The sequence below is a fragment of the Muntiacus reevesi genome, chromosome 18 (assembly GCF_963930625.1).
Source record: "Muntiacus reevesi chromosome 18, mMunRee1.1, whole genome shotgun sequence".
In the NCBI taxonomy this organism is placed as follows: Eukaryota; Metazoa; Chordata; class Mammalia; order Artiodactyla; family Cervidae; genus Muntiacus; species Muntiacus reevesi.
The window spans coordinates 6,425,775-6,452,475 of record NC_089266.1 but is presented as its reverse complement, the minus strand read 5'-3'; the positions used below and the strand labels follow the sequence as shown (position 1 = coordinate 6,452,475).

At 59.7% G+C, this 26,701-nt stretch overlaps 3 protein-coding genes across 8 annotated transcripts in view; 1 reads left to right on the top strand and 2 right to left on the bottom strand.

Annotated features, from left to right (window-relative positions):
• The window catches only part of TMEM104 (transmembrane protein 104), a 52,753-nt gene extending 50,346 nt beyond the window's left edge, over positions 1 to 2,407 (bottom strand). For 2 of the 4 annotated variants that reach the window (XM_065909825.1, XM_065909828.1), the window contains exons 1-2: positions 2,282 to 2,407; positions 1,379 to 1,495 (exon numbers count right to left, since the gene is read on the bottom strand). In XM_065909825.1, coding sequence (XP_065765897.1) covers positions 1,379 to 1,423 — 45 coding nt within the window. In that variant the 5' untranslated portion in view covers positions 1,424 to 1,495; positions 2,282 to 2,407. Of the gene's footprint in view, positions 1 to 1,378; positions 1,496 to 2,169; positions 2,211 to 2,281 lie in introns of those variants that run through there. The other 2 variants (XM_065909826.1, XM_065909827.1) reach the window with 2 other exon arrangements.
• A 208-nt stretch (positions 2,408 to 2,615) lies between these two features.
• On the top strand, positions 2,616 to 8,654 carry NAT9 (N-acetyltransferase 9 (putative)). 3 transcript variants are annotated; one of them, XM_065909309.1, is made up of 7 exons: positions 2,616 to 2,668; positions 3,274 to 3,359; positions 4,276 to 4,385; positions 4,945 to 5,088; positions 5,680 to 5,739; positions 5,891 to 5,985; positions 6,099 to 8,654. In XM_065909309.1, the coding sequence occupies exons 2-7, from the start codon at positions 3,283 to 3,285 to the stop codon at positions 6,231 to 6,233; spliced, it is 621 nt and encodes a 206-aa protein (XP_065765381.1). In that variant the 5' UTR covers positions 2,616 to 2,668; positions 3,274 to 3,282; the 3' UTR covers positions 6,234 to 8,654. The 3 variants fall into 3 exon arrangements, with proteins under 3 accessions (XP_065765381.1, XP_065765380.1, XP_065765383.1); XM_065909308.1 differs by having other exon boundaries at positions 2,625 to 2,668; positions 3,268 to 3,359; XM_065909311.1 differs by lacking the exon at positions 3,274 to 3,359 and having other exon boundaries at positions 2,632 to 2,668.
• A 187-nt stretch (positions 8,655 to 8,841) lies between these two features.
• NHERF1 (NHERF family PDZ scaffold protein 1) lies at positions 8,842 to 26,120 on the bottom strand. The gene is made up of 6 exons (XM_065909307.1): positions 25,415 to 26,120; positions 14,777 to 14,938; positions 13,627 to 13,780; positions 11,024 to 11,064; positions 9,887 to 9,976; positions 8,842 to 9,680 (listed from the first exon to the last, which is right to left on the bottom strand). The coding sequence occupies exons 1-6, from the start codon at positions 25,871 to 25,873 to the stop codon at positions 9,486 to 9,488; spliced, it is 1,101 nt and encodes a 366-aa protein (XP_065765379.1). The 5' UTR covers positions 25,874 to 26,120; the 3' UTR covers positions 8,842 to 9,485.
• Positions 26,121 to 26,701: the final 581 nt, after the last annotated feature.

Genomic DNA, 26,701 nt, shown 5'->3' with positions numbered 1-26,701 from the left:
CCTCTAAGCTTACAGATGTTGGAAGATGACGCAGGAACCCTGGTGACGTTTATAGACAGTGTGGACATGTCATTGCTGATACCCAGAGGGGGCTGTGAGCTGTTACATAATTCCACAGATGAAAGGAGCATGATCCGATCCATTTCAAGGTTCAAGAAAGACTAACCTGATCAATTACGAGGTGAAGGGGCTTCCCTGGTGGCTGAGGGATGAAGAATCTGCCTGCCAATGTAGGAGATGAGGGTTTGATCCCTGATGTGGGAAAATCCCACATGCCCTGGAGCCGCTAAGCCAGTGACCCATAGCTACTGAGTCTGTGCTCTAGATCCCGGGAGCCGCAACTACTGAAGCCCACACGTCCTAGAGCCTGCGCTCCACTGCAACAAGAGAAGCCACTGCAATAAGTCCAAGCACCGCAACTAGAGAGTAGGCCCTCGCTGGTCACAACTAGAGAAAAGCCCGTGAAGCAACGAAGACCTAACACAGCCAAAAAAAATAAAATAAATAAAATTACGAGGTGAAGAAGGGGCCCTTGGAGTCACACACGAATGGCACAGACCTTGGTGTAAGGGTTTTTGCTGGCTGTTCTCAGAGGTGTTTCCTTATCCATCACATCACAGCTTAGCAGGGACAGAGCGTGGGTCCCAGGGAAGTGCAAAGCAGGGCAGCTGTTTAAGGTTAGGGACTTTCCAGAAAGAGGACTTTGCTACTTAAGGCAGTGCTGCCTTTTCCTGGAATACTGAGCAGCACTGGGGCACTTGGTAGCGACATGAATCAATCATCTGATTATTCCAATCCTCCAATCCTTCAACTATAGAGGATTCCATGATGGACCCATGACCAATCTTCTATAACACAAAGAAGATAAACTGAGTGTGTGTGTGAGGGTAACGCAGACCCACAACAGTGAGAAATCCATCATTGTAATTGTTCTAATTACAGGCTCCAGCGAACCACAAGTGGAGGTCTCCGCGTGCTTTCTCTGCCTCTTACGCCATCCGAGACTATAAAAGTTGTGCAACATAAAGTTCAGCTAAGAACTGAAATGGTTTCAAACTGCTGAGTGGAGCAAAACCCAGAGTCGACAGCTGACAGCACCCATCCATCTGAACTGACCTCACAGTTTGCAAGTGACGGCAGCCCTGAGATAAAAAATAAGGGGCCAGTTGTGTTCCCGACTGCTCTCTGATCAACATGTAAAGAGTTAACAAATCTGACTCTCATCCTCTGTTCACCATGGCTTGCTGCTGACTCAAGTTCCCAGACCCCAGCCGTGAAAGCCGCCGGGCTCACAAGCACAGTCCACAGGAAGCAGTGTGCTTCTCTAGAAGACAAGCGCACCGATGTGGGCAAAATAGGCCCCAAAAGTGAAACTCACGTAGGGAGAATAGAGCTCCCCGGCCTCTGTGATTTCGCCTGCCATTTCCCAAAGTGAGGAAGGGTCCCTCGGCGGTCAACGTTTCTTCCTCGATGGGGCGGCAGCTGCTGTGGCTCCCTGGAAAAAGAACAGACTTCAGCTTTCTCAGGGACATAGACAGCGGTTGGGGATGTTTGCAGGGCCACCCCCTCCCCCTCCTTTAATCAGACACTTAAGGCATCAGGGGCTTCCTGGGTGACTCAGGCAGTAAGGAATCTGCCTGCAATGCAAGAGACATGGGTTCAATCCCTGGGCTGTGAAGATCCCCTGGAGAAGGGAATGGCAACCCACTCCAGGATTGTTGCCTGGAGAATCCTATGGATAGAGGAGCCTGGCAGGCTACAGTCCGTGGAGTCGTAAAGAATCGGACACAACTGAGCGACTGACACTTCATGGCCTCAACATCTGTCACCAGACAGCAGGGACAGAAGTATCTCCCTGTATCATGACACCTGGGTGGTCTCTTCCTACCTATCCCTGGCTGTGCAGGGCATGTATTCATTGCCGCTTAGACTGCAAGTGATTTAAGAGTCCTCGGATGCCACCAAGTCTCATCCAGCACAAGGGTCTCCTTAACACACTCTGGTTATCCCCATTCAATGCCAGCAACAGCGAGCTCACGATCGCAACAGGGCAGCCAAATAACTGCCTCCTCCGCCTGGGGCAAGGGGCTGGGGGCTTCCGAGGTCACCCCCCAACCCAACTCCTTGTCCCAGAGCCCCGTCCAGGGCCTCCGCTCCACGTCCCCCAACCTGCCTGGGGCTCTCGCTCCTCTCTGATCCTCTTCCCCATTTTCCTCCCCTCTCCTGAAGGAGCCCCGAGTCGGGCACTACCCCAGCCCACCCCAGCGTCTCGCCCCGACACCTGCAGCGAAGCCGGCTCCGGGCCGCCGCGGCCGCCGCCTGCGATCCCCGGGGCTGCGGCCGGCGCCAGCTGTCCAACACCAGCGCCCGCAGCGCGCATGCGCCCGCGCCGGGAGCCCACCTTTTCCGCGCGCGCCTCGGAAGGGGCGCACGGCGCGGATTGGGCGCCTCGCGGGGGCGGGGCTGCGCGCGCGCCTCCGCGGCCGCCGTCTGCGGGGCGGAAGTGGGCGGGGCGCACGGCGCGGATTGGGCGCCTCGCGGGGGCGGGGCTGCGCGCGCGCCTCCGCGGCCGCCGTCTGCGGGGCGGAAGCGGGCGGGGCGCGCGCCTACGCGCGTGCGTGAGAGCGGCTGTCGGCCCAGGGAAGGAACCTGGGGCCGGGTGCGAGAGGTGGGCTCCTGTCAGGGCCCAGGAGCGGCTGTGGATTTGGCCGTCCCCGGGACCCCAGTCTCGAACCCAGTGGGGTTCGAGGAGCGTAGCCTGTGACCCCTCACAAAGGGCAGGCGCTCGAGGCCGTCAGCCCGCCTCCCTCTAAAGTAGCCCGGGATAGGGCCCGGATGGCTAGCGAGAGTCCCGGGGGGCGGGGAGGTTCGCTGGGAAAAGGGGTTGGAAACAGGTTTAAGACGCGGCACAAAATTAACCGTAGGGGGCGGTGTCTTAGGGCTGGCGCAGGTGATGGGAGTTTTCGGTGGTAAATCTTGGTGCTTGGGTATGAGGCCTTCTGGGTGATGGGGTGGAAGGGACAGCCCATGCTTGAAGGCTCCTTGAGGTGCGAGTCCAGGATTGTTTAATTATCTTTCACCAGCCCGGTTCCCCTCCTTGCAAGGGGTTTAAAGGCCGTGTTCTCTGAAGGGTTTGGAAAGGAAGAAGGATGGCGGCTCTCTCTCCTGACAACTTAGCCCCTGGAGGCGTTTAGCGGATTGAGAGCCCAGGCTCCCACCCTAAGTGGGAGGAAACTCAGGTGCGGAAATCTTTGCCCTCCCCGCTAGCTGCAGGTTGCCACCATGAGGCTGAATCAGAACATCTTGCTGCTGGGGAAGAAGGTGGTGCTGGTCCCCTATACCTCAGAGCATGTGCCCAGGTAACCACTCCCCTGACGTGGGTGCGAGCCAGCTCTCCAAGGTGCAGCGAGGAGGGTCAGCCTGTCTCAGCCCTAATCTCAGGGGCTGTTTTTCTCGGAGGAAGGGAAACCTTGGTACGAGAAGTCAATGCAAATAGGAAAAAGTGAAAACTGGAGCAGAGGGCAATGACCTCTCTGGAAGAAGTCACCGGCCCGTATTTCTCCCTTTCACCGCCCACCCCCCACCCCCCGCCCCGCCAGCTCCCTTTTTGGCCTTTCAGCAAGGAATTCCTTTTTGTAAACTACATGTGGGTAAGGAAGAAAAGGTATTGTCTTCTCTCCTGAGTGTAAAAGAGTGCCACCCCCTTGGTGCCAGTAAATAGGCTCAGTTCTTGGAGACTGGACGCTAACCTGTTGTAAAACTGAGCCCACGGGTTGTTGTGAGGGAGGTTTGTTGTTTGGGATGGCCAGGAATGAGTCTCGGGTGGGGCTTTTGTGGTGGCAGTTGGCGAATGTCTGGTAGAGGGGGCTGGTAGTGCTGTAGGCGAGTATTCGCTACCTGCTTGTGGTTTTCGTTTGGGGGGTTTCTGGCGCCCCGCCTTTGTGGAGATCTGATCAGCCTTCTTTGCTTGAGTTCAGCTTGCCATTATATCTCCTCAGGAATTTGAGGAATGTTTAGCTTCCAACTGCTCCCCCTGCACTGAGTCCTGAGACAGGAGAGGAGGCTGAACAGACAGGACTGGCTCCTGCTGTCTCTGGCTACTGGGCCTGTGGCCTTCTGCCATAGGAGCCATTATAACCCTTTCTTGGGTGTTCTCTGGTCCTCTGTTAGCCCTAGGGGTTTGCCTCAAGCATCTGTTTCTTCATCTCATAAAATGTCAGACTTAGGCTTCTGAATCGGTCCTACTTGCTGAAGGCTGCCCTTCCGCCCCTGTAGGTACCATGAGTGGATGAAATCAGAGGAGCTGCAGCGTTTGACGGCCTCGGAGCCACTGACCCTGGAGCAGGAGTACGCGATGCAGCGCAGCTGGCGGGACGACCCGGACAGTGAGCAGCAGAGGAGGCCCGGGCTGGGCCGGTTGTGGGAGGGCTGATTCCAGAGGCCGTCCTGGCTTCCCTCCTTTTCCCATTCCCGGCTGGGGTCCCAGAAAGATTGCAAAAAAAAAAAAAAAAAAAAGCATTTTGTGGAACTCTGGGGAGGTGCCTGAAACCCTGAGACTGTGACGCTCCCCTGAAGCCAGACCCCGAGGGTGGTGGCTGATGATTCTGCTCTCTTCCTCACTCACTGCAGCAGGACTGGAGGGATATAGAGAAAAGAAGTCTTGTGGGGCTCTGGCTGTAAATCAGGCCGCACCCCCTCGCGCCCCTTGCTGTAAACCCAGCGTGGTCTTTTTATTGCATCCCCCTCTGAGAATGCAGTCACTGTTTGCAGAAGGCCACTGTTGCCTGAAGGAGGCCGCTTTCGGGCTCTGTAATCAGCGGGAGGAAGCGCCAGCTCCCTTTTTCTGCCAGACTCAGAGACAGGGCTAGTCCTCTGGCTCAGGTAGGAAGACTGGCCCCTGCGCTCCTGTGGGGAGAAGGTGATGACCCTGTGCCTCCTCGGCAGAGTGTACCTTCATTGTGCTGGATGCAGAGAAGCGGCAGGCCCAGCCGGGCCCCAGCGAGGAGAGCTGCATGGCGGGAGATGTGAACCTCTTCCTCACGGATCCCGGGGACCCCTCCTTGGGGGAGATCGAGGTCATGATTGCAGGTTTGTCCCACCTGGCCCTGCCCTCCCTCCCCTCTGGCCCTCAGAGCCGCTGAACCTGAAGGCGCCCAAGCTACATAAGGCACCCAAAGAGTTCGGCGCAAGGCCCTGGCCTTGGTGAGCCCAGCCCCTGGCCAGGCAGACCACGTGGCACCCTGTTAGCCACACGGCTCACCCTTGGCGGTTTGTTTTATTCCCATCTCACGCGTGGGTGTGAACGTAACCTTTGCTTTTAGGATCTGCAGGCTGCAGTCTGCCCTCTCTTTGGGGTGGACTGGGGACTCCCCAAAATCAGTGTTCTTCCCTGGAGCATCTTCCGATGCTGTGTGAGGACCCCCCGTTTCTGTGTCCATCCTGGTCCTCAGCCCCTTTCTAAAGGGCTGTGCGCACGTGCTCGTGGGGCAGCACGCTGAGCTGAAGGGGTCAGTTTTGGGATCGGGTTGCTGAGTGTCGCTGATCTGTGAGACCTTGGGCAAGTCGTTTCACTTCTCTCGGTCTCTGTCTCTTCATCTGCAGAATGGTACCCATATCTGCAAGCTTCCTAGGGTTGTGAGCCGGGCATGCAGTGTCAGTGACTCTTGTCGTTCCTCCTAGAGCCCAGCTGCAGGGGCCAGGGCCTGGGCACGGAGGCCGTCCTCATGATGCTGCTTTACGGTGAGGAGGGCCGGGCAGGAGGTCCCAGGGAAGGCGAGGGGGTGGGGGTGAACCTTCAGGCCCAGGGGTGGGGGCAGGTGGGGTGGAGGGTGCTGGGAGGAGGGGCGGGGGGCTTCCTAGTGCAGCTTACCCTCTGTGATCCCTTCCGAAGGAGTGACCAGGCTAGGTCTGACCAAGTTTGAGGCTAAAATTGGGCAAGGAAATGAGCCAAGCATCCGGATGTTCCGAAAGCTTCACTTTGAGCAGGTGAGGCTGGTGCTGGTGAGAGGGTGAGGCCCGGGTCTGGGCGGGGGGGCCCGGTGGTGCTTGGACCTGGGGCTGTGACTTAGCCGGCCCTGCTCTGTCCCTGGCGCACGTAGGTGGCTGTGAGCAGTGTCTTCCAGGAGGTGACGCTCAGACTGATGATGAGTGAGCCGGAGCGGCAGTGGCTTCTAGAGCAGACCAGCCACGTGCAAGAGAAGCCCTACAGAGAGGGGACATCGGAGCCCTGCTGACAGCCGGCCGCATGGACAGGCCTCCCCGTGTGGATGGGCGTGGAAGCTCGGAGCCCTGCTGCAGGTGAACGGATGGAGCCTGGGGCACGGGGCACGCTGGCCCTGCTCCAGGCTGGGAATCTCCCTGTGGGGCCCCTCAGACTCTGGGCCGGACTTGGCCTTGGCCTCCCTCTGGCTGGCTGCTGTGGCTGGGCTACTCCAGGGTCAGCCCATCCTCCTGCCAAACCTGGACTCAGACTGGAGTGGATGGCCTGAGTCCACAGGTGGAGGAGGCAGGTAGAGGCAGAGCTGCGGACCCGGGGGGCCTGTGACTGCGTGGGGTCTCCCTTTCCCCCGGAGGGGCTGCCCAGTCTCTGGCCGGGAGTAAAGCGCACTGCATGCAGCTGGCCCTGTTCCCTCACTGGGCCCGTGTGGAGAGCCTCCAGCGTCGCAGGGACGGTGCTGGGAGCTTGGTCCTCAGTCCTGCAGAAGCAGGAGGGCGTGACCGCGGGAGGTTTGGAAAGAAAGGCGGTCAGCCCTGAAGGACAGCCAGGTGGCTGGGAAAGTGGGTGGGTGTCCTGGTCTTTGGAGCCAGTTTTGAGGGCGGGGTAAGTTCTGGACACAGCTCCGTGTGGCTGGAGCACCCCCTGCCCCCGCCATGAAGCTCGGGCCTCCTGCTCAGCTACAAGGGCTGCGGGAGGAAGCGGAGGCCAGAGCCGGGGCCTCCTGAAGGCACCTCGCTCTCCCTGCCTTGTCCTGCCTCCCCGGGAGCAGCTCCACCTGCCGAGGCCACGAGGGGGCGCCCGTGGCACAGGCCTGAGTTGGCCGGGCTGCGTGGCAGCCAGTTAAGCACGTCGGAGCCAGCGGGACAGCCTTTGACGTCTGTCTCTCATCACGCCCTGTCGTAAGCCGGTGGCATGGTTTCAGAACACCACCGGAGAAGAGACCTTTGAGGGCACCTAGGGTATTTTCATGGAGAAGGAAATGGCACCCCACTCCAGTGGTCTTGCCTGGGAAATCCCATGGACAGGAGCCTGGCGGGCTGCGGTCCGCGGGGTCGCAAAGGGTCAGACACGACTGAGGGAGGAGCAGGTGCTTGCCAGAGGCCCCGGCACTTTTGATGGCAGAGCCAGGACTGGCTGAGGACTGCCAGCTCCCAGGCCTCTCTCAACAGATAGGAGCGTGGAAAACTAGAATCTAAAATAGCCTGAGGGCTTTCCTGGCAGCTCAGTGGTAAAGAATCGCCCCCCTGCCAAAGCAGGGGACGCGAGTTCCACCCCTGGTCTGGGAAGACCCGATGGCAGACCAGCTGAGTCCATGCATCACAGCCTCTGGGTCGGTGCTCTGGAGCGTGGGAGCCCCAGTACTGAGGTCTGTGGGCACCAGAGCCCGTGCTCTGCAACAAGAGGAGCCACTGCCGTGAGAAGCCTACGCCCCCTCCAACTGGAGAGCAGCCCCTGCTTGCTGCAGCTAGAGGAAAGCCCACACAGCATGAAGACCCTGCACAACACAAATAAATAAACTCATTAAAAAAACACATGCCTGCACCTCACACACACACTACTCGCTGGGGCCCCGGCCCCTTGGTGACAGGTGCCTCTGAGCCACCTGTGCCGGCTTAATCAGAGTCGAAAGTCCTTAGGGCCTCCCCACCCAGCAGGTGAGGTAGGGAGGGCCCCTCCCCAGCCTGGGGGGCCGGCACACCTGCAGGGGACCTCCATCAGAGGTCACAGGGTGGAGGCAAGGGTGAGTGGGGTCAGGCCAGGCCCAGCCTAACTGCTGCAGTTGGTGCCATGATAAGGGTTTTGGAAGGTTTCTCTTTCCCAGTGGTGGAATTCTAACTAACCTTAACAGGTCTAGCGATGGCCAGATAGTGACCTTCCCTGCTTGTTCTCCTCAGTCCCAGGAACCCGGCTTGAGTGGCCTCCGGGTGGGGTGGAGGACAGCCCAGGGCCAGCTTCCCTTCCTCCTGCCTGCCCATGAACCGGGCTCTGCAGGCCACGGTGGCAGCTGCCCAGGGTGCCCTTGGGTCAGCAGTAGAGAGACCCGAACCTCCTGTGGAGGAGCAGGGCATTTCATCGTTGGAAAATCCCCTCCACCCCACCTGCCACAAGCATGTCCCAGGGCCCAGCGGGCCAGGTCTGTCCTCCCCATCCCCGCAGTCAGGTCCATGGCCAGGTAAGATAAGAGTATCTGGGAGGGGGGCGGGGACACCACTTTGGGTCACACCTGGGAATCTGCACCTTTCTGGCAGTGGGCAGAAAGATTAAAGCCAAGTCTTCTCTCTCCAAGTCTGGCTCCATCGTGGATTCACCCTCTGAATGCTCCTGGGATCCGAGGTGGGTCTTAGCGCCCTCCCTCTGCGCACGTGGTCTCTAAGCTCCCCGTTTCCCTGATGATCATTCTTGTAGGGCTGGCCCAGGACCCATGCATGGCCTAGCCACTCAGCAGCTACAGGTTCAAGGCCCTCTGGTTAAAGCCACCCCACTTCTGGCTCTGGGCTTAGAGTCCCAGGGAGTCCTGGACCGCCCTCTTGGCCAGAGGCCACTCTAGGGACACGCGTGGACAGAGCTGCAAAAGAACACACAGAGGCCAAGGCTGTTTGGAGAAACTAGTTGAATTTCGGGTAAGTTTCCTTACAATTGTGTCTGGCTCAGGGCTGGGCAGGGGGTGGCCAGACCCTCCCCACGTTGCCCAGGTCTCTGGGGTGGCAGCAGAAACAAAAGTTGAAGGAAGGGTAGGGCCACTGCTACGTCCCGGATGCAACAACCTGGGAAATCATGTTAATCAAGAATTGAAAGTCCCTCTAAACTATAGTACTGCACTTAAAAAATCAAAAATAATATGCCCAAGTCACAGCTCTGAGGATGGTGGCCCCAGTCCACTCGGGGATGTTGATATGTTCGGAGTCCTTGATGGATCCCGGACCTAGTCATCACTTGGGGTCAGGAGGGAAGGTGACCTCTTGCCCAATCTCAGGATCTTTGCTCGATGGAGGTCTCAGTGACGTCCCAGGAGGGTGGCAGGGGGGCTCTGGGTGGGCTGAAGCACCCAGCTAGGAGGGACACAGAGTCTGCTTTTTGACTGGGGCAGGACAGAAAACCAGTCACTTCGTCGGAGGTAAGGGAAGAACACAGTTCTCTAGAAAGATCAGATTTGCCAAGAGAGGAGATGCTGGTGCTGATTTGTGTGTTGATCTGGGGGTAAGTGGGGGAGAGGGGGTCGGGCTGGGTGTGGGGCTGGGCTTTCCTGGTGGCGGGGGTGGGGTACGGCTCAGAGGTTGCTGAAGAGTTCGTTTTTCTTGCTCCAGTCCATCTGTGGGGCCCGTTTGCTGACGCGCTTCTGGTGGGCCCTCTCTTTGGCCACAGCCAGGGAGATGTTGAAGTCCAGGATGGGGTCGGAGGACGAGGAGGAGGTAGATGAGGGTGCCGTGGAGTCCTGTTTCTTGGGGCTGTCTTGGGAATTCAGCTGCAAAGAGGAGGAAGAGGGGGGCCTCAGCGCCTCGGCGAGGTGCTCCCTTGAGGCTGCGCATGGGGAAGCCAGGTCACGAGGACAGAACGTGGCTCAGCGTGTGACCTCCACGGCAGGCTGGTGTGCCAGGAGTGAGTGAGACCTGGGAGCGGACTTGGTGCCACCCGGTGCCACCCCCCGCCCGCCCAGCTGGCCGGCCTCACCTCCTCACTGGTGTCACTGGAGGCGGTTCTTGCCAGGGGTGGCACGGGGCTCTCGGAGGCCGTCTCGGCCAGGGCTTCAGGACTGTTCTCCTGGTGCAGAGAGGAGAGGAGGCGTGTGGGTGGGCAGTCCTGAGCCATGAAGGGCACTCCAGGGAAGACGGGGCCTCGGTCTGAGTCCTGCCATCCACCCCAGAGTCCCGCTGCCCGAGCCTGCCAGGGCCCCGTGGGGATTTGCACTTTCACATTCTTCCAAGGATCAGAGGGCAGCCGGGTTCCACCATCCAGGGCAGCAGGACCACCCCTCGTGGGATTAGCTGAGTGGCTCACCCGGCCCCTATCCTCCCAGGCAGCCTCTGGGGTTGACTCCTCCCTGGCACAGTGACCACGAAGGGGCCCCCTGGGGTGTGGGGGCGCCGGGAGACTCTGCTGTGTGGAACACCCGTGATGTCCCCTGAGTCTCCTGCAGCCCACCTGACTTGTTCACTTGGATTTGACCCCCTTCTTGAAATCTTAACCCCCAAGCAGCCAAGAAGGGCTTTGAGGGAATAAGGTGGGGTAGAGTTAGAGACCTGCAGGGAAAACGACTGAAGGCTCAGGTGGTTCAGGGCCTTCTTGCTGCATCCCCAGCAGGAGCCCCAGGGGAAAGGAAGCCTTGGAGCAGACCCCGAGGAGCCCTCCCGCCCTGTGGCCTGACCCCGAGGGGGCTGTCCCAGAGCCCAGGCCTCAGGCCGCAGCTGGACACTGAGCTTCTGCCTGGGTTCCTGTGGCCCCAGCTGGCACCGGGCCGCGCCATCTCTCAGCCTGGGTAGGAGGAGCTTTGTTCTCCCAACCCAGACTGGAAGTTGCAGGGGCCCGGCAGCCTGCGGGCAGACACTGCCGCTCTGTTCTTGGGGGGAAGAATGGCCTTCTGTGTGGTGGGGAGCTGGAGGCGGGGCCTGTCACCCAGGATGGGCCTGGCCAGGCGGCTCCATCCCCTCTGCCTCGGCCCCAAGCTGGGGCCCTTACACGGCCGGGGGCTCGAGACGTGAGGTCTCCACCTGAACCAGACCCTGTCCTCCTCCTAACCACACGTCCTCCCCCGCCTCCTGCAGCCCCAGAGCTGAGCCCGAGAAGCATTAAGGCTCTGTCTTTATTTACCTTCTCGATCTCCCCATTGGTAACGGGCTCAGGCAAGGGACCTAGATGGGGAAGAGAAAAGCGCAGGTGAGTCAGAAGCCATGGGAACAGAGTGGGGCGCGGAAGGCGGGGGTCGTGGGGTTTGGCTAGACCACTTGACCTTGTTCCCCAAGGTCAGTGTTTAAGTCTCCTGACTGCCACCCACTATAGTACACTGGACATTTTGACAACCCAGCAGCCTCAGACTATGTAACATTTAACAAAACAACTTGCCCTCACTATATCTCAAGGCTTTTTGAGATTTCCTTTTCAGTTTCATTAAAAACACGGGGGAGGGACGGTTGGGGAGTTGTACACGCTGTTATATGGAAAGTGGATAACCAACAAGAACCTGCTCACTGTTAAGTGGGGCCTGGGCGGGAGGGGATTTTGGGGGGAACCGATACATGTGTGTGAATGGCTGAGTCCCTAAGCTGTTCCCTGAAACTGCTGTAACACTGTTAATTGGCTATACTCCAACACAAAATAAAAAGTTAAAAAAAAAAAAGGAAGAAAGGTGCCTACTCACTTAATCCCAAGAACCACTGATGAGTAAGGAGCTGTTTGAAAAAAGCACTTTCACAGTCAGGGCTGAAATTCCAGGCAGCTGCCTCCCAACCACCCAGGAAGCTTGTTAGAAATACAGATCCCTGGGCTTGACACCAGGGTGTCTGTCTAAGTGGGTCTGGGACGAGCCTAGGAATCAGTATTTTTCGAATGCTTCCTAGGTGACGGTGTGTCAACAGAACTGGGAACCAGGCCCTGGTTATGATTATCAGCTGTGAAAGAACCCCGACGCCTCCTGGCCAGTGTGGGGATGGAGGGGGGCCCCAGGGCTCAGGGCAGAGTCCTGGGCGTGCCCTCCCCCAGCCAAGGGGAAACCTGGTGGTGGCAGGTGGGGTCAGAGGGCGAGCACGCCCTGGGGTCACCCTCCCTGGCCTCACTCAGGGTAGACTCCCCACCTGGCTGCAAAGGGGGCTGTTCCATCTCCAGTCAGCCTGGGTGGGCTTCTTCTGAGCTCTTAGCTTAAGATCAGGGTACGTCTTTCTCCTTGCCCTGGACCGGGGCAGGCACATCTCTCATCTGGCCTCCCACAGTGGCTGGGCAGGGGACTGCGGGACACGAGGACACTCACTCCCACCCTCCACTGTACCCCACTCACCCGTGAGCTGTGGGCTACCCAGCTGTGGGCAGGAGGCAGAGGCTGGGGATGTGCAGAGTAACATCCACCTGGGAGGAGGGACACCAGGGAGGGGACCCGCCCCCGCGCCTCCCTCCGCAGGTCCTCTATTCAGAGGCTGCAGTCACGGAGGTTCCCAGGGCCCTTCCTGCCCAGCCAGGGGGGAGAGAGAGGGCTGATGACTTGGGAGTCGGGGGAGAAGGGTGCTGGGGGAGGCAGGGGCAGGTACAGGAGCAGCCGAGGGGAGTCCGGATTTCAGCCGTGTCTTCCCACACTGGGGCCTCCCTGGCGGCTCAGTGGTAGAGAATCCGCCCACAACGCAGGAGACCTGGGTTCCATCCCTGGGCGGGGAAGATCCCCTGGAGGAGGGCATGGCAAACCACTCCAGTATTCTGGCCTAGGCTAACTCCACAGGCAGAGGAGCCTGGCGGGATCGCAGAGAGTCAGACGGGGCTGAGCAACTAACACTTTCCCTTTCCCATACCACATTGCCAAGAGCAAGGCTGGGGGACTTCTCTGGGCCTCAGTTTCCACCCAATGAGGATGGGGATTATCAGACTTACCTGCTTTCCATCAACTTGGGAGACAAGGGTACAGTGGTACCCACCTCCCATGACCGGAGTCTGCTAGTGACTTCCAGGATACCCCCAGGACCCACTGGGCACCTCCAAGTTGGCGATCTGAATTTGTGGCAAGACCTCTGTGTGGACCCCTGTGCCCCACATCTGACCCTCAAGGAAACCCCACCCATTGCAAGGTCCAAAGAGGTTCCGCCCAGTCCTGCAACCCCTGGGAGCCATCTTCATCTTCCCAGGGAGAAGGTCCAGACCAGGGGGCAGAGCACGGCTCAGCTCCTCCTTTCCTGGGCGGCGGCTGCCCCGTTTGGCTTGGGCCAGGGCGGGGGAGGTGCCAGGCTTGGCAGGGTGATGGAGGGGCGGGGGAGGGCAGGGGCCCAGGGACCCACCGCTCTCAAGCCAGCAAGCCTGGGTTTCCAAGACAACCTGAGAGAAGGGAAGGGGAGGCACTGGGGCCCTGTCACTGGACTCTGATCTGACCAAGCTAAGGCTGGAAGCCACCCCAGAGTTAACTGTTTCCTTGCATCCGGGCCTGCCCTGAGTGCTTACCACGAGTAGAGTGGGGCGGGGGGCGGGGTGCATGGGGAGGAGAGGGGTCCCCTCCCTCTGCGGAATCAGCAGCCCATTCTATCTCACCATCCCTTGTGCGGGTCCCCACCCCCCACCCCCCAGCCATACACCATTCTCAGAAACCCACTGCCGACGCCGGCTTCCTCTCCAAGACCCCCTCCCCCAACCCACACCACTTGCCTCCCCTCCCGTGGGACCCAATAAAATCCAGAGCACATTCCTGACCCGGGGGGGCCCTCAGGCTGCCAAGCCCAGCTCACCTTGCAGGTGCTCCTGCGATGGGATCACTTTGCATTTCTTGAAGAACTCGTCCGTCTCCCTGTCCACCACCAGCAGCTTGGCCTCGTCCCCGCCGGCCTTGATGGCAGACACCACCTCCCCGTGCGGCTTGCCCTCCACACAAACCCCGTTCACCTGTGGGTGTGGGCAGGGGTTAGCCGCACAGGTCTCAGTTCTGGGCGGGGGGCAGGTGAAGGCTGAGCTGGTTGGCAATCGGTGAACACGCAGTGCCAACCCCAGCACCCCCGGCCTGTAGAGCCCTGAACCAGGCTTAGTGGTCCTCCCACTTGACAGTTGGATGGGGAGGTAGGACACGTGGGAAAAGCCAAAGAAAATACCCGGCCGAGACTGAACAAACACAGCTGTGACAGACGGTTCGGGAAGGGTCTGGGAGGCCCGGGTTGGGCCCCAGCTTTTCTAGGTACTTCCCTGCCTGGGCCTTGGTTTGCTCGCCTGTAAACTGAGACGTCTTGGGAGAGCTGATCTTCCAGCTCTGAGGCTCGAAGACTGAGATTCTGGGACCTGCCCCAGGCCCTGGGTTCACGTTTCCTCTTCTGACCGGCAGAGCACAAGAGTGCAAGAGCCTGCCAGCCCAGCCTCACTCCGGGGACGGATCTCATGGCCCCCAGCTCCACCCCATCCCTTTGCTGGTGTGGAGGCCTCAGAGAGCGGGAAACTGGCTGTGGCCCCAGGCAGCTCCCTGGACGGATGGGGGAACCGTGGGCCGCTGAGCGTGTCTGCTCCACAAAGAGCCCGCAGGAGGTGCAAGCAGGAAAGAAGTCAGTTCACCTCTTTGTCTTTCTGTCCATCCATCCGTTCACGCATCTTTCCTTCCTTTTTAAAAAATCTTTTTCTTGGCTACACCTTGCAGCTTGTGGGATCTTAGTTCCCTGACCAAGGACCCAGGAGTGGAAGTGTGGCGTCCTAACCACTGGACCGCCAGGGGGTCCCCCATCTTTCCTTCCTTCCTTCTTGCCCACTCACCCACCATTCTCCGCGCCCTCTCTCCAGCATCTACGGGCTGTTGGGGTTCCTCACGGGCTAACCAAGGAGCAGATGCAGTGCTGGCTGCCCAGGGGGATGCCATCAGGAAGAAGAAGCCTGGGAAGGGGGCAGGAAGCCTCACATTACCTCCACGATGCGGTCCTGGGCCCGGAGCCCTGAGGCCTCGGCAGGAGAGTCTGGGTCCACCGCCCGGATGAACTGGCCTGGCTTGGACTTGTCGCTGTGCAGGTTGAAGCCGTAACCATTGGGGCCCTTCTTCATGGCACAGAGCCGAGGCCGAAGCTCGCGCTGTGGGGAGAAAGCGGGGGACGTGGTCCTTCCGCACCGGCCTGGGGTGCCGCCCTCCCTGCTCCGTGCCTGACCCCACCCCCCGACCGAGGAAGGTTCCTCAGATCCTCCAGCAGCCAGAGAATGCTGGCCGGGGACCCTGCCCTGCTGCAGCCTGCCTGGGCGCCCCTGGGCACAGCGCCACCCAAGTCCGTGGCACATTTCCCTCTTTAGGCAAGTGAGGGGTGGGAGCGGACTAGCTCAGGTCTCTGCCTTTCTGACGTTCTAAGGTTAATCATGTTATTTGTTTTTGGCCACGCCGAGAGGCATGTGAGATCTGAGTTACCCAACCAGGGATGGAATCTATGCCCCCTGCATGGGACGTGTGGAGTCAACCACCGGACTGCCAGGGAAGCCCATTTATCATGGTGTTTGGCTGGCTACCTCATCCCTCCCAGCTAATGGCTCGGTCTGCTCCCCTCCTGGTAGCATCCTTGCCAGCCTAAGTACCTGGGACAGTGACCGGGGACCCCCAGCTGCTCTGTACCCTCCTCTCTGCAGGGGGGGAAGTGAGGGCAGGTGCTTACTCAAAGCTGGTTTACATATTCACAGTAAAGCCTTCCCTCCCCCACACGGACTCCCGGCTTGTCCCCACCAAGCCAAACGGCCCACCTAAAGGGAGCTGGGAGCCAGATGACCATGGGGCTGAGGGAGGTACAGCCAGGGGTCCCAGACGTCCCACAAGTCGAACCAAGGCCGAGGATGAAGGCAGTGACAGAACCCCAAAGAGCCTGCCCAGGGAGCCTGAATGGGGAGGGGGTGGTGGAAAGCAGGGCTGGACCGGGGGGAGCCCTGTGTGGCCGTGACCTGGAGAGGACCCGCCGAGAGGTGCTCAAACACTCAGACCCCCAGCGTGCAACAGTTTCCACCATCCTTGGCCCAGCCTAAGCAGCTTAGCTTAGAAGCTGCAGCCCGAGGGCACGTTTATATGATGGAGGAAACTGAGGGGGCCTGAGCTCTGAGCCCACGATGGACATGGGGTTCCCATTCCCCCGGCCCCCAGGCCTGCCAGTTTTGGATTATCACCCGGATACTGGGCAAAGAGCAAACACTGAAGTCAGGGTCCTGGCCCAGCTTCCAGCTTACCAGTTCGGTGACCCGGGGCAAGTCATTTCCTTCTCAAAGCCTTGGGTTCCTTGTTTATAGACTGTTCTTAATGCCACCTGCCTCCCAGGGCTGCTAGGAGGTCCAATTAACATAGGTGGGAGCCCCTGACCACCCTACACCCCTGTGCACGAGGGGACGCCCCTGTCGTTGCTAATACTGATGGACAGTCAGTCACAGGAAGCGGAGAGGTGAGATTTCGAGGGTGGGGTGCTGGTCGCTCTGAAATCTCACTGCCCAGCTGGGAGAGAAGGCAAGGGAGGGGTGGGGCGGGGAGGCCCCACAGCCCTCCTGCCCCGACCTGCTGAGCCCAGGAGGCAGCTGCCACCTGCGGTGGACTCAGCCCCCACCCCTCTGCTCCGTGGAGGATGGTGGGTGGGGGGTGGGGAGGGTGACTCTGCTTTCCTTTAGATGCCTGGGCCGGCCTTTCAGCTTCAGGATGTTGATTGGGGGTGTGGAGAGGCCCAGACCGGAAGGAGGGCGAGGTGACAGTTAGGTTTGGCTCTACCCCCATCTGGGCATCCCAGACAAGAGCAGAGGCACTTAAGTAAGCATGAAAAAGGGGACGGGGCCCCCGGTTCTCTCCAGGTCCCCTCATCCCTCCCTGGCCCTCGCTGGCTGCCGGGCCCACTCCCCACGGACTCCCCACATCCACCCCCTGCTGGTTGCCACCCCCCCGCCCCCCAATCTACTTCCGGGAGTAAGTGAGGCTCTTCTCCCCTAGAGCTAAGCCTTCCCACAGGCCCGAGGAGCAGGAACAGGTCCGACCAGTTGCCGCAGTGGGGAGGCTCGGCTTTCTGTGGCCAGAGCTCCTCTGTCACCCTGAGAAAGCAGGGAGGGTGAATCACGGGGAAGCCAGAGGGTGGTCCGCTGTCTCCTGCCCCTCCCGCTGCCCCTGACTTCAAAGAGCCTCCCTCCCGTGGGTTAGGACCCTAACCCTAACTCCCATCCTGGAGATGGTGAAAGTGAGACCCCAGACGTGAAGCCCAGGGCCCAAGCTCCATGGCAGAGGAGCCAGGACTCCACCCCGGGCTCTGACTTGGAAACCCGTGTGCCCTGCCACCATCCATGGCAGGACTCAAAGCCTAGGCTGGGAGGAGGCCCACTTGGGCAAGAGCTGCAAACTCGGGCTGCAGCCTCTGCTGGGAGGGGCGGGGAGATGATGAAACCACAGGCTTCCTTCCGGGGAGGGCGGTTCGGCTGGGAGCAGGCAGGCCTGGTGGCTTCCCTCACTGATCCGGAGCACCTGGCACCCTGGGGACCCTTGCCTGTGGGTCCTTTGCACCTCACGCCCCTCTACCAGCACCAGGCCATGAGGATCTCAGGAAGTGGCAGATCCCCTCCCAGGGGTCCAGGAAACCCCAGGCACTTTCTGAGGTGCTCAGACTAGTATAGAACCACACCCAGCTCCTACCTTCCCAAGCCCCCCAAGACTGGGCGGGGGGCTCCCCTTCCCGTGTCTCTCTCCACCCCTCTCCCAGCTGCCTCCAGAACTGTCACTGCCAGCTGCTGAGTCAGTCATCAAAGGAGCCCAGCGCGGCCTGGTGGAGGCTGGTGCTGTCCGGAGTCCTGGGGCAGCTCCCCGAGGCCCCGCACTGAGATGTGGAGATGTCAGGCGCTGGCCAGAGCTTAGCCACCGCTGCTCTGGGCCTGGGCCCCTGGAGCTGGGGCGAGGGGATACCTGGGCACTCCAGGACATCCTGGGCCTGGCGTGGGGCCCCTAGGAGCTCACATGTGGCCTTGGGCCGAGGTTCAGAGGGGTCCGTGCTGGAGGTGGGGTGACTTCGAGGGGAATATGGCCACAGAGTGTTCAGAGACTCAGGTGGGTCTTCAAGTGACCATGGCAGCTTGGAAGTAAAAAAAATCAGGCTCTGCTCAGCGAGGAGACTGGCAGAGAAGTGAGAAGAGGGACTGCCTGGCAGTGGCGGCTGAGGGGCTGTGCAAATGGGCTGGGGCTGCCGGGGCTGGACGAGTTTTTCATTCCCGACCCCTCCAGGAGCACTACCTTCAGACTCTTCTCCTGCAGGCTTCTCCCACCCCCCGGGTCTCAGGCGGTCCCAAACCCTGCACAGGCCTGGCGGCTGCTCCCTCCACCACCTCCTCCCACCCTCCCAGGGAGCCCAGCCCCACCCCAGAGTGGCCGCCCAGTCACCTCCACCCACGCGGCCCAGGGAGCAGGCGTCGGGCACGGAATTCAATAGGCACCATCAGCAGCCACCTGGGAGGCTGGGGAAAGTCGATACCCTAATCCCAGTGACCGTCTCTGGGGAGCGGGCCGGCCGCTCCCTGCTCCTCCCCTCCTCCCCGGGGAGAGGGAGGCCGGGGGCCAACGCCCCACTGGGCCACCCCTCCCTGGCCGACGCCAGGGTGATGAGCCCTAGGGAAAACATCCCATAGGCTCACCGGCTCTGGGTCCCAGAAGGTGGGGCTGGAGGGGCAGGAAGACCACCGGGGTGGCCAGGGGAACAGACAGAGGTGACTGGTCACTGCCCCTCCCCCAGCCCAGCCAGGCGGGGCTCGTGTTTATGCAAATAAGATAAGACCGGTACCTCCCGCCCCCAGCCCGGAATCGGCCTTAGCATGGGGGGATGGGAGGGCGGAGACAGGGAGATCTGGTCCTTCTGGTGGGGGAGGGGTGGGGATACTGAGGGGAAGGGGCCAGGGCTGCTCTGGAGACAGGCCTGGGTCTGGCGCCAGCTCTTCAAGGAAACCAGGGTGGAGGAGGTGGCTCTGCCTGGGGGCACGTGTGACCGGGCAGTGTGGGGGCACTGTCTTTTAGGACAGGCTGCGGGGTGACCGGGAGCTCAGACTGCAGGCCAGGGTCCAGGGCTCTGGGCTGAAAGCATCCTCTCCTCACCCAAAGGGATGGACGACCAAGGGCTTGGCTGCCACTGACTCATGACCTCTGACCCCGATGTGGCTTCATGGATCTCACTCTAGAAGACCCCTGCCCAAGGTCTGCACACGCTGAGGAATGCCGGACAACCTCCCTTTGTGGAAAAAGAAGGGACTCTGGCCCTTAATCCCGCCGCTTCTCAGCAGGGAAGCCTCTTTCTGGAGCTTCGCAGGGTGGGATCCAGATGATAACATGGGGGGCTACCGCTCTGACACTGCTCCTCAAGGGCTTTGAGCCAGGTCTTCCCCGGCTCTTCTCTGCTGGTGCTGGCCAGAGACATGCCCGATGGAGCGTTTGGCTCAGGTCTCCCCAGGGCTGGGCAAGCCTGGGATGGAGCAGGCTGGTACCTGGGCTGCTGCCTGGCTGGACACCATCCAGGCTGGCTGCCCCATGCCTGCCTGCCCCCGCAGGCTCTTTCCTGTCACCCTTCTCATCCCTCCCCCTCCTCCCAGAAGCCTCTGGATTTAACTCCGGTGGGTGGTCCCAAGAAGCTCTGTAAGGACCTTCTTGGAGCTTGTGAAATTGGGACTCTCCTGAAATAACAAAGAGCAGCTGGCCTTTAACAAGCACTTGCTACGTGCCAAGCACCACGCTGGGGCTTTTAAGTGTATTTTCTCACTAAGACCCAACTATAACTCTTCGAGGAAGGTATTACCACCCTCACTTCACAGTGGAGGAAGTGAAGTGAAGTCGCTCAGTCGTGTCCGACTCTTGGAGACCCCATGGACTGTAGCCTACCAGGCTCCTCAGTCCATGGGATTTTCCAGGCAAGAGTACTGGAGTGGGTTGCCATTTCCTTCTCCAGGGGATCTTCCTGGCCCAGGGATCCAACCTGGGTCTCCTGCATTGTAGGCAGATGCTTTTACCATCTGAGCTACCAGGGAAGCCCACACGTGGAGAAAAGTTGGGTTCAAATAGACGGCATAAATTGCTCAAGTACATGCAACTGATGGGAGAGAGGGGAGGGCTTTGAGCTCAGATCTAGAGCGGCAAGGTCAAGAATCCGCCTGCTAAGCAGGAGACAACGGTTCAATCCCTAGAGAAAGGAATGGCGACCCACAAGTAATCTTGCCTGGAGAATCGCATGGACAGAGGAACGTGGTGAGCTACAGTTGATGGGGCTGCAAAGGGCTGGACATGACTTAACAACTAAAGAACAACAACTAGAGCAGCTTGTCTCACAGAAACAGAATGCCAGTCACGTCAGTAACTTAGAAGGTTCTAGCAGCCACATTAAAGAGTAAAACAGAAACATGAGTGATCAACTTTAACCTTATTTAACACAACATATCCAAAATATCATCATTCCAACAGGTAATCTAGTAAAAAGTTAGTAATGGGATATTTTACATCCTTTTTCTCGTACTAAGTTTTCAAAATCTGGTACGCGTTTGATCTTACCCTTACTGCACATCTCAGTTTCGGCTGGCATACTTCGAGTGCTAGGAGTCACGTGTGGCCAGTGGCTGCCGAAAAGGCCCATTCTACAGACCCCAGAGGTCTCACTCTCAACTATTCCTACATCCCCACAGCCTTTGCTGTCTCATTTGGGCATCATGACCTTATAACAAGCACAGGGAGACGCTGGAGCCTTTTGTCCCTGGGAAGTCAGAGCTCTGGCCTCAGTCCCATAGCTGTGAGTGATACTAGAACCCAGATCTAACCCAAAAGTCAAGGTAGGCCTCTGTGGGGGGGTGGTCCTTTGTGCTACAGGGGAGCCCCAGAGCCAGTAAGGGCGGCTCTTATGCCCTAGAGATGAGGGTACAGACTACGTCACTCTCTGTCAGGCCCATCACGCGAGAAGGATGGGGCCTGGAGCCTGCCCCTTCTGGGCCAACGCCTCCCACCAGGGCTGACACCTTTCCTGATCGTGTGCCCTGGAGACAGAAGCACCTGGGAGACCTGAACCCTTGCAGGGAGCTGGTTCCAGCAGCCTGAACTTATGCCTATGTGATGGCCCCGGTGTGGCTCAGAATGTGATGGGCAGAGTCCGAGTGAGCGGGGTTCTCAGACACTGCCCTGCTGCAAGGTGAAGGCTGACTAGCTCAGAAGCCCGGGGCCACCCCCAGAAACGACAGAGCCTCAGCCTCCGCAGGCAGACAGTAGGGCTAATCTCTGTCTCACAGGGTGGTCGTGGGGATTCACCGAGATAAGTAAGGCGTGTTTAGTACAGAGCACGTTGCCAGACACAGATAATAGCTACCATTTATTATTTATCAAGTTACAAAATGGAGAAAATAATACCTAGTTTGCAAGGTTGTGGTGGGGGAAAAACAAAAAAGAACAATGGAATTTGTATCATTATCTTTAGGGCACAGGGCCAGGCAATTAGCAGACTCAGGAGAAATGTGGGTTTCCTTCTCTGCCTTGAGCTCCCATTACTGGGTCTAGAGCTCTGCTTTCTCTAAGAGGCTTGCAGCATCCACATAACCTTGGTGACACCCCTTCTTCTCCTAATTCCTAACCCCTCCACTTTCTTGGGGGCCGGTGAATGGGAAGCCTAGGGAGGCAGAGAAGGGCCCCCATAGAGACATGACAGGCTTCCATGAGAAGGAAGCCCCTTTCCTCTCTCCAGGAGAATCCTCTCCAGGATTGAACAGGAACCAGTAGATAAGGGGGTTGGATCCCTGAGGAGTGAGAAATCCCAAGTATGCGGTTTAAGAAGAAACCGTCCCACCCAGTCCCTTTCAAATCCAAACATCCTGCAGCTCAAATCCCCCTCTGCCCTCGCCTGTGTGAGACGAAACCTGGGAAAGAGGTTGGAGGCTGCCAGCGAGTCGTGCCCACCCTGCACTGTGCCACCTAGGGTGCCTACCCGGTCTTTGCCTCTGGGATCAGTGTCAGGCGTGGCGGGAACCACCCCCCCCCCAAGCCGGGCACTTACACTCCCCTTCCTCCCCACCATCTCATCAAACACCCCCCACAACCCTGCAGGCTGGGAGCCTCTCTCCCCATTTCACAGAGGGAGAAGCTGAGGCTTGCAGGGAATGATGAGCCATCAGGGCCCCAGAGCCAGTAGGCAGCAGAGCTGGCATTCCCAGACTTCTGGCTTTAAAACGGAAGCTGCTAGTAGGCAAGAAAAAGCCAATAAGCTCTATCTGGAATTCCGATCTCTCGGGTGTGCTCTCTAGGTACACGCAGGCCCAGGTGGGCTGGGCTGAGATCACCTAGGACAAAGGTCCCCCAAGGCTGTTTAGCACTCATTCATTCAAGCAAAAATTATTTATTGAGTCCCTCCCTGCCCTGAGCCTGGACAGCGCAGGGGCGATAAACATAAATAAGCTACAGCTGTTGGCCTTGGGACTCTGAAGGAGGTCAGGTCGGGGGAGGAGAGGTGAACAGATGATTCAGATACTGGGTGCTGAGGGTGAGAAAAGGTGGAAGGACAGAAAGCAGGCAGAGGTGAGGCAAGACGGCTCATGTTGCCTGTGGGGTAGAGGAAAGGCCGCCTGGGAGCTGAGTGGTCTCGGGGAGCGTGCCCCGCGAAGAAGGGGACCGAGGGTTCCCAAGGGTTTGCTGTTACCCCCAAATTAGATGAGAGGAAATGGAAGCTCAGAGAAACTTGGCCCGAGGTGGCTCGGCGAGTGCAAATACCAGGTGCAGAGGCTCAAAGCGCATGGCACGCTGGGAGGGAATCCGGACCCTCGGGGTGGCTCGGTGGGCTGGGTTGTCCGAGAGGGCGGTGGCGGGAGCGAGGCGACCAGATTGTGAAGGGCTGATTATTCAACAGTGATCCCAGACTGAGCATCTAGGGATGCCAGGCTTGGTCACAGTTGCCCATGCCCAACAGGAGGGGCAGATCCAGGCCTGGCTGCACCTCCTGGGTGAGGGTGTAATTGTCACTGTGAAATGTTTATTAACTCAGAGCCCAGCCACCAGCGTTCACTGAACGCTTCCTTAGTGGAGGCTCTGAGCTACTGGCTTAGCAGACATCCTCGTGTAACCCGCCAACCCCACGAGGCCGCTGTGTTGTCACTCCCGAATTAAACGAGAGGAAATGGAAGCTCAGAGAAACTTGGCTCGAGGTGGCTCGGCGAGCACAGCTGAGCAGGGCTGCTGCGGCTCCTCCCTCCCCGGGGGTGGACGCAGGCCGGGCTGGAAGCACCCCACTCCCTCCTCCGAGACCAGTACTACGAGCACCTCTTTGTCTTCTGTCCTGAACTGTTGTTGACCCAGGTCACTCCTCCCAATGAGATGTCACCCGCCAGCCCTCTCTGCTTGACAACTCCCCACCAAAACCTTTTCCACTTCCAAGAACTAACGGAGATGTCATGACAGCCCCGACTTTGCAAGTAAATTCAGATTCAAAGTAATCAATAGCAGGCAATCGCTGCATGTATCCCTTATACAGACCCCCCCCCCCCACCTTGTCTTCTCAGGGAACAATGAACTCTTGTGTCTATTAACTTTTTTTTTTTTTGAAGACAGGGTAAGTCACCTGCATGCCCACCATACCAAATTTCACAGGAATTTCCTAGCAGAGGGGCTTAACACTGCTGAGCAGCTACAGAAGCTAAGGGAGATCCCAGCTCGTGGCTGGGATTCAAATGCCTGGGCTCACAAGGAGCTCAGTCCAGCACCCACTAGGGGCTCAAGCGTATTATTATTTGTAAAATCCTAGAGAAGGCAGGTGTCACTGGAATCCAATGCTCCCGTTTTATCAATGGCAGAACCAAGGCTCAGAGAAGTTCTGACTCACTTGTTGACCTGAAATCCCAAGAGGCCTGGTGACGATGTCCTAGGGAAGGGCTTGGAGGAACTGGCCCGATAAAGCATACACACGGATGCAGGTGTCAAACCCCCACCTGGGGGAAACCCCATTCTGTAGTCACCCAGAGAGTAGAAGCCAACCTCCACTGCTTCTCAGACAGCCTGGCGGGTGAGTGCACGTGGAAGGTCAAGCCTCCATCCTGGCTTCGGCGTCCACCAGCACCCCCACTCCCAGTAGCAAAACCGAAAGGGCAGTGGGAGGAGCTGAACTTGACGGCAACTTGCGGGGTGAGGGGGGCGGGTTACTTGTGCAAGTGCCAAAGTCCATTAAAAAAAAAAAAAAAAACAAATCGGGAATGCTAAGTCGGTGCCCTGGGCACAAAGTTCAAACTGGATTTGTCTGGGACCAGAGATCATGAGTGTTTCAGCTCCCTGGGGTCAACCCCCTGCTGGGGTGCTCTGACCCCACCCCCACCCTTGCCAAGGCCAGCTTGGCGGTGGCAGGAAGTGGGCACCCAGTGGCCCTGGCATTCCCAGCACCCAGCTCCGGCTGGACAGGGCTCCTGGTGACCTCACTTCTACCAAACCAGTTGGTCCTCTCGGGCTCCACCTTCAAACTGAAAGGTTGAACGTGTCCTTTCTGTGTCACGGGAGGCTCCTACCAGCACCATGAACATCCCTGCCAGCAGGTGGAGAGCTGGTAAAGCTGAAGAGGCCCAGGGGGAGGCCCCGGCCCTCCTCCTCCCAGTCTCACCTTAAGGCCGCCCCTACTCTCTGGGCAAGGAAGGCTCAGTACAAGTCCTGTTTCTCCTTGCCCCTCCTGCAGCTGATCCAAACGGGTTATAAACACCCAGCGTGGGCAGAAAGCAACCAGCCTGCTTGCTGTCCAGGGCCTGGAGTGGGACAGCCAGTGCCAGGCAAGACCACCTGCCCGTGGTGACCTCCTGGCTGCTGTCCCGCACCCCACGCCCACAGCCAACCACCTCTCCAAGGTCTTCCCTCCTGCTCCCAGATAGGAGCTAGCTTACTCCTCACATTCCTGAGAATCATAAATCCTCTTGGGGGCTGAGCTGCCACCACCCCCGGACCAGACGCTCCGGCACCTCCTCCCTCAGCCCTGCCCCCACCCATCTCCTGCAGACGGTGGAGCTTCTTTCTTAGAAGTCAGGCTGGACTTCAGGAGGATGAAGTCCACCAGGCTGAAGTTAATGATACACAGGCCACCGGGCTGTGGGGAAGGGGGGAAAGGGCCCCCTCCCCGCCCCCCACCGCTGCGGCTCCACACAGAAAGGTGGTTATTCCTCCAGCTTTTCGAAGTCCAGGCCGCTTCATTTACCACCCCCGGGGGGCCTGTGGAGGGAGCTGGCCACTCAGAGGAGGGGTGGAATTGGGGGTCGCAAGGGGTAGGAGCAGACAGCCACCAACAGAGTGGAGGAAAGGGAGACTGGGTTCCCTTGCGCCGCCCTCCTTCACCCTCACTCCCTAAGGAGCTCAGGGTCCCAGCCCAGCTTGGGGATGGGACGCTGGGGTCGTGGGACGCAGCCTCAAGACTGTAACTGCCAGTCGGCCCGGTCGGCGGGCGGAAGCAGTCTCGCCTCCGAAGATCGAGTTTCAGAAAGGCAAGGCGGGGAGCAGGGCTGGGCACCCGGGGCGCCTGGGTCTCCCCACTACTCTCCTTCCCACCCGCTTCCATCCAGCCTCGCCGCGAGGCCCGGGCCCGCACTTACCCGCTCCTGATGGCTCTGCTCGGCCTCTCGAGGCTCTGGCGCGGCGGCCGGCGGCTCATTTTCGCCGCCAGCCCCCCGCTCCTCGCCGGCCGGCGGTTCGGTCTGCCCGGGCCCTTCCTGGGCACGCAGCATCTCCTCCCGGACCTGGACGCCCAACTTCTGCAGCCGCTCGTCGGTCTCCGGGTCGACCACCAGCAGGCGCACGGAGTTGAGAGCGGCACGGATGCGGTTCACCACCTGCTGGTGGGTCTCCTTCTCCACGTTCTCGCCGTTCACCTCCACTAGCCGGTCTCCGGCCAGCAGTCCCGACTTCTCGGCCGGCGAGCCGGGCTCCACCAGCCGGATGTACTGGCCTACCTTGCCCTTTTCCCCGTGCAGGTGGAAGCCGTAGCCGTTCGGACCCTTCTCCAGGCAGCAGAGCCGGGGCAGGGGCGCCCCGGCCGCCGCGTCCGCGCTCATCTCGCTTGGCAACGGCTCAGCGGCGCTCAGCGGTGTACAGTCGGGGTCCGAAGGCGGGTCGGTCCAGCTCCGCGTCCCACTCTGCGGGCCGGGAGGCGAGGGTGAGAGCGGCAGGGCAGCCCGGCGACGCCGGACGGGCCAACAAGCGAGCAGGCGTCCCGGGAGCCGCGGCGGCGAACGGCGAGGAGCCGAAGCCGGGAATCAAACACCCATCCCCGCCCCGCGCGGCGACTGAGCGTTCCAGAAACCGCCCGGGCCGCATACCCCGGGGGCGGGGCCGCGCGGAGGGTGTGGACCGCCGGGGGCCAATCAGAGGCCTCTCACGGGAGGCGCTCGGGCCGGGTGAAGGACGCTGGCCAATGGGAGCAGTCGGGGGCGGGGCTCCGGGCTCCGCTCGGCACCCCGCGGCGGGAGAAGAAAGAGCGCTCAGGAAGTGGAAGTGTTTGTTACCGAGTGGCCGGAGTGCAGGCCCGGGGAGGGGCGCTGGGTGCGGGGCGGGGGAGTTCCTGGTACCGGGCAGGGTGGCTCGCGAGATCGGTTCTGACTCCCCCCGCCACCAGCACCACCTGCGTCAGGGACTGAGCGCGCCAACCCTCGGGTAAAGGACCCCGAGGCTTTAACAGCCTTCCGCCAAAGTGTGCATCTCCGCTTGGGGGGTGAGGGTGGAGTGGGGGCGACTGTTGCTAGGAAAACCAATCCGGCTCCGGGGCTGCAAGCCCCCCACAGTTTTACTGTGGTCCAGGCTCACCTCGGACCCAAGAGAAATGTTGTTCTAATAACATTTTCCTGTTTGTGGGGCGCTTGGCGCTGTCCCGGGACCTGCTAGTC

Coding starts and splice junctions, on each gene's coding strand:
- NAT9 (XM_065909309.1), top strand. CDS start 3,283: ATGAGGCTGAATCAGAACATCTTGCTGCTGGGGAAGAAGGTGGTGCTG. Junction 3,360..4,275: donor ACCTCAGAGCATGTGCCCAG/GTAACCACTCCC, acceptor CCGCCCCTGTAG/GTACCATGAGTGGATGAAAT. Junction 4,386..4,944: donor CTGGCGGGACGACCCGGACA/GTGAGCAGCAGA, acceptor CCTCCTCGGCAG/AGTGTACCTTCATTGTGCTG.
- NHERF1 (XM_065909307.1), bottom strand. CDS start 25,873: ATGAGCGCGGACGCGGCGGCCGGGGCGCCCCTGCCCCGGCTCTGCTGC. Junction 13,781..14,776: donor CCCAGGACCGCATCGTGGAG/GTAATGTGAGGC, acceptor CCACACCCACAG/GTGAACGGGGTTTGTGTGGA. Junction 9,977..11,023: donor CCAATGGGGAGATCGAGAAG/GTAAATAAAGAC, acceptor TCTCTGCACCAG/GAGAACAGTCCTGAAGCCCT.